Source organism: Lathyrus oleraceus, chromosome 2 (genome assembly GCF_024323335.1).
Source record: "Lathyrus oleraceus cultivar Zhongwan6 chromosome 2, CAAS_Psat_ZW6_1.0, whole genome shotgun sequence".
NCBI lineage: Eukaryota > Viridiplantae > Streptophyta > Magnoliopsida > Fabales > Fabaceae > Lathyrus > Lathyrus oleraceus.
Genome location: NC_066580.1, coordinates 483,880,127 through 483,884,868, shown reverse-complemented (window position 1 = coordinate 483,884,868; position 4,742 = coordinate 483,880,127). Strand labels below are relative to the sequence as shown.

Sequence of the window (4,742 nt, the reverse complement as noted above, 5' to 3'; positions counted from 1 at the left end):
CAAGTTACACGTTCAATCTAGACGAAAATTCTTCAGCCCGTTATCTGTATTTCACTATTTAATCATTAGAATTTGGTTTAATGCTTCTAGTTCTTCAACCACTCCTTTCTCCATCTCTAATTTTATTTGCAAAGTAAATAATATTTTGTAAAATGAACTTGAGGTAAAGGAATGAAAGATTGAAGAACTAGGAGCATTAGACCAAATTTTAACCATTAAAGAGCAAAATACGGATAAGAAGTAGAAGAATTCTTGTTTAGCATTGAACATGTAACTTGTTCTTTTAATATAACTTATTTATCATATTATAATATTCTAGATCATATTGAAAGGTTATATATTTAGTAAGCATTTGCGAAATAAGCATTCTACATAATTTATAATAAACTCCGTGTAAAGTGATTTATAATTTAAAATAAATATTTTTGACAAAGTGATTTATAATTTACGACAAATGAATTATTATTTTTTTAAATTTTAATTTTATTTTTTACTCCTTCCATTTTACAATGACATAATCATTTAAGGTTTTTACATATAAATTAAAAAACGATATAATATTATCATAAGACATTATATTTTTACTAAATTAACCTTAATAATATATTAAAAATAATATATATAATACTAACTAAAAGATTAAGATGGAAAAATATCAATCATCTCTACGATAAAAATTAAGAATAACATTTATTTTAAAATAATATTTTTTACTATAACGACAATCATTTTAAAATAATATTAAAAATATAAATTTGACACTTAATATATAGTAACAAGAAAAAATCAATTTTAATTTACAAACAATCAAAGCTTGTATAGTCACACAAGTCTTTAATTTACACAAAAAAGGAAAAACAAAATTTATAATTACTCTTTTTTGTGTGACTATTTTTCAAAAAAAATTCAAAAATGATTTTATAAATACTATCTCCTTTTTTTTTTTTTTTTTTGTTATATTGAGAAAATACAAGTTTCTAGATTATACTAATCTAATGACCCATCTTGTAATACATGTGGTATGATAGTTGAAAGCAACCTAATCCACTTTCCGTCCTCATCATATAGATAGTACCGCTGAGCTGGCTTATGTCGGGAATTGAAACAAACAAAACCAAGTCCAACAAGGACAACTCGTACGCGTTGCTGTACATTTCATTTCTACAATTCACTCACACCCATTCATTTTCCATTTCTCTTTCTCTTTCTCTTTATATCTCCAAACCTTTTCAATCTTTCAAAACTTACTGTTGTTTCTCGATTTCGATTTCGATTTCATGGGTCTTCGATTTTCTTCTCTTCTATGTACCTCAACTGCTTCTTCCGGTCCCACTCTCGGTGATTTGCCCGAGAGTTGCGTCGCTTCCATTATCGGTTACATGGATCCTCCTCAGATCTGTCAACTTGCTACATTGAATCGAGCTTTTAACGCTGCTTCTTCGGCTGATTTTGTCTGGGAATCCAAATTGCCGTCTAATTATCATCTTATCCTCAACAAAATCTTCGACCATTTTCCAATTGATTTGGGTAAACGTGATATTTACGTTTCCCTTTGTAGCCTCAATGACCTTGACGGGGGCACCAAGGTAAATTAAGGTTTTATTTCGAAAACCCTAATTTTTGGGGAAATGGAATTATTAGGGTTTTGTTCTGACGAGTTTTCTTTTTGTGTGCGCGCAGAAAGTTTGGCTTGATAGAGGCAGCGGTAAGCTTTGTTTGGCTATATCAGCTAACAAAGGACTATCAATCACTGGGGTTGATGATAGGAGATATTGGAATCATATCCTTACTGAAGAATCTAGGTGAGTTTTTTTTTTAGAATGTAGGAAATTTCTAGCACTGTGAGCTTTGTTTTGTTTCTTATTGTGTGTAATTGTATTTTCTAGATTTTGGTGTTTAGCATGAGTTTTTGTTGTTTCGTTGAATGGTTTCATGATGAGGGGATGGTGAAGGAGAGAAGGAAGGGAACGGGAATGAATTGAGGGATGGTGTTAAATGGACTAACAATGTTGAAGATTCTAGATTTGGTGGACTTAGTATTTCATAATTTTTATTAAGAAAGATAATTCGATGGTAAATCAAATGCCCAATATCAACATGTGTTAGTTCAAATGTGGGGCTTGTGCCCCTCAAACATGTGGTTATAGGTTCAATTCTTTGATTGATTTGTGTGGGGCTTGTGCCCTATCCCGCTATAGCAGAGCGGAATGGATGCTGGCTGCTATGGGAAGAGCCTTAGCGGTGCATAACACTATAGCGGCCACTATAGGGTAAATAGCGGGTAGCGGGGGCAGAGTGGTTCACAGACCGGAGTGGTTTCTGTTCGGTTATCCTTTTCCCATTTGAAAAACCGAACTTACCCCTTAAATTTAAAACATTTTATGCGTAAATTTGGGGTTTTCAATCAAATTTGATTAAGACTCCACCATAACCTTCCTTCAACGACGTTTGTGCACTTCAGCTGTTCCAAAGAAAAATCACTAGTTTCTCCCTCATCTCTCTCTGCACTTCATTCTTCACTCTTCACTTCATATGTTTATAATTATTATTCATGTAATTTGTCCCCAAAATGATCAAATAGCGGCCAACCCACTATATGCTATCCCATTTTTGGGGTTGGCTGCTCCGTGCTGCTATTCAGGATTGACTACTCTACTCTGGTACATGTTTGAAAATGGATAAATTATTTTTAAAATTTTCTATTGTGCTCCTCTGCTACTGGAGCACTGAGCACATATAGCTAAATATACATATGTAAATCTTAGTCCGTACTATTGTTAAGGAAAACTAGTGGATATTGTTTAAAATTGAAGTTAAATCACATTAGTTAACAAGCTTCCTTTTCTTTAATTTTCCTAGTTGATGCTGCAATTTGTGAAGCTCATTACTTAGTAGTTTGATTGCCAATATAGTAATCTATTGTAGTGGAACTTTTTAATTGAATTGTGTTATCTCTGCAGATTCAGTACTGTTGCATACCTTCAGCATACCTGGTGGTTTGAAGTGGAGGGGGAAGTTGACTTCCCATTTCCTGCTGGAACATATAGCTTATTCTTCAGAGTACACCTTGGGCGAGCCCACAAGAGATTTGGACGTCGGGTCTGCAACACTGAACATGTTCATGGGTGGGACAAAAAGCCTGTGCAATTCCAACTTTGGACATCTGACGGGCAATACGTTGCCTCCCAGTGTTTTCTGAAAGGAACTGGCAATTGGACTTTTTACCATGCAGGCGATTTCACTGTTGTGGATGGCAATTCATCAACCAAAGTCAAGTTCTCTATGACTCAAATTGACTGCACACACACTAAAGGTGGTATCTGTTTGGATTCTGCCTTTATTTATCCAAGCGAATTCAAAAAGACTAAGTCATTTTTAAATTGCTCATAACCATTTCAGGCAGAAAGAAATTGTACATCATGTCTGTGTCTAGTATGTATAGAACTTAGTGGCGATGTCAAGAAGGTTAGAGAATCAAGTTTTTAGATGATTCTTTAGGATTAGAGTTTTGTTGGAGCTAGGAAGGAGTTAAGATGTGCAATTTGAGTCATTTCATTTATTAATTATATTAGAATGGATTATCCTGCCATGTTTTTGTATGGTATATTTATTATTGAGAAAGTTGTATGTTTGCGGAAGATTGAATGTATGCGATCATTTTGATGACATTGAAACTCAAACCTGCAATTTTCTTTGCTGGATTTCTCAATATATTATGAATTATGATATGATGGAATAAACAACCTCAGAATATATGTGAACTTTATTCACTCGCGCCCACACACATACATTACTTGTGTCAAAGCTTGTATAAGAAGAGCTTTGTTGAGATGAACTCATTGCATGGTGTGGTATGAAGAAGAATTCAACTCAAACTGTGGAGAGTGCACACCAGCAACATAGTTTACTAAAGCCTTACACACCACTCAACATGTTCTAAAAAGTATGCCACATGACAGAGTTCATCAAGTTAAACACATTTCATAGACGTTGTTGATTTAATTGAGTACTAATAGCTAAAATATAATGCAAATTATAAGCGAACAACTCCTTTGCTAAAGTTTATCTCAAAGAAAGAAAATGATTGTCATGTCTCCAATACTTAAGGCACTTTCATCCTCAAAAGCAAACCAATGTTTGGATGAACAACCTTTTTAAAACATTTGTCCCTGCAAAATACAGAAGCCCATAATAGCTGGGGGATTTCTTAATGCCCTATGTAGCCCATCTCGTAAAAATACAATAATATCTCTAGATTTTAAAGATGCATTTTCGGATGCATCTAAATCAATACATTTTTGAATTAGATTCTAAGTCAATGCGAAAAAAATATTATGGAGATGTATCTCCGTATACATTACGAAAATGCATCTCCGGATGCTGTTTAATCAAAAACGCGTCAAAATCCTTTCTCCTTCCGCACTTTTAAAAAAAACACTTTCTTCTACCAAACACTCATAATTCACATTATCTCAAAATCATCCAACCAACTTCAAAACTTCTTCTAATAACATCAAGTCCATCAAAGAGCTCATTCAACACCGAAGTAAACTCACAATTTGTAAGTTTTCAATTTTTTAAAATATTTTTAAATTTTTGTATTAATTTGTATAAATTGATGTTTAGGTTATGAAATACATAGGTTATACATGTTTGCTAGTTTATACATTAAGAGAAACGTGTTTGATAGGTAGTTTTATTGATCAATGTATTATTTTTGCTGATTTGGAGGACTGCATTAA

The 4,742-nt window shown here is 33.2% G+C and overlaps 1 protein-coding gene across 1 annotated transcript; it reads left to right on the top strand.

The window, feature by feature from the left end:
* The first annotated feature begins 1,064 nt into the window (after positions 1–1,064).
* On the top strand, positions 1,065–3,666 carry LOC127120706 (F-box protein PP2-A12). Its single transcript, XM_051051228.1, has 3 exons — positions 1,065–1,586; positions 1,681–1,802; positions 2,961–3,666. Exons 1-3 carry the CDS (start codon positions 1,278–1,280, stop codon positions 3,388–3,390), a joined length of 861 nt encoding a protein of 286 aa, XP_050907185.1. The 5' UTR covers positions 1,065–1,277; the 3' UTR covers positions 3,391–3,666.
* Positions 3,667–4,742: the final 1,076 nt, after the last annotated feature.

What these genes read in the sequence shown, in the direction of transcription:
- LOC127120706 (XM_051051228.1), top strand. Translation starts at nt 1,278, where the DNA reads ATGGGTCTTCGATTTTCTTCTCTTCTATGTACCTCAACTGCTTCTTCC. An exon ending in ACCTTGACGGGGGCACCAAG is followed by an intron (nt 1,587 to 1,680) that starts GTAAATTAAGGT and finishes GTGTGCGCGCAG; the next exon opens with AAAGTTTGGCTTGATAGAGG. An exon ending in ATCCTTACTGAAGAATCTAG is followed by an intron (nt 1,803 to 2,960) that starts GTGAGTTTTTTT and finishes TTATCTCTGCAG; the next exon opens with ATTCAGTACTGTTGCATACC.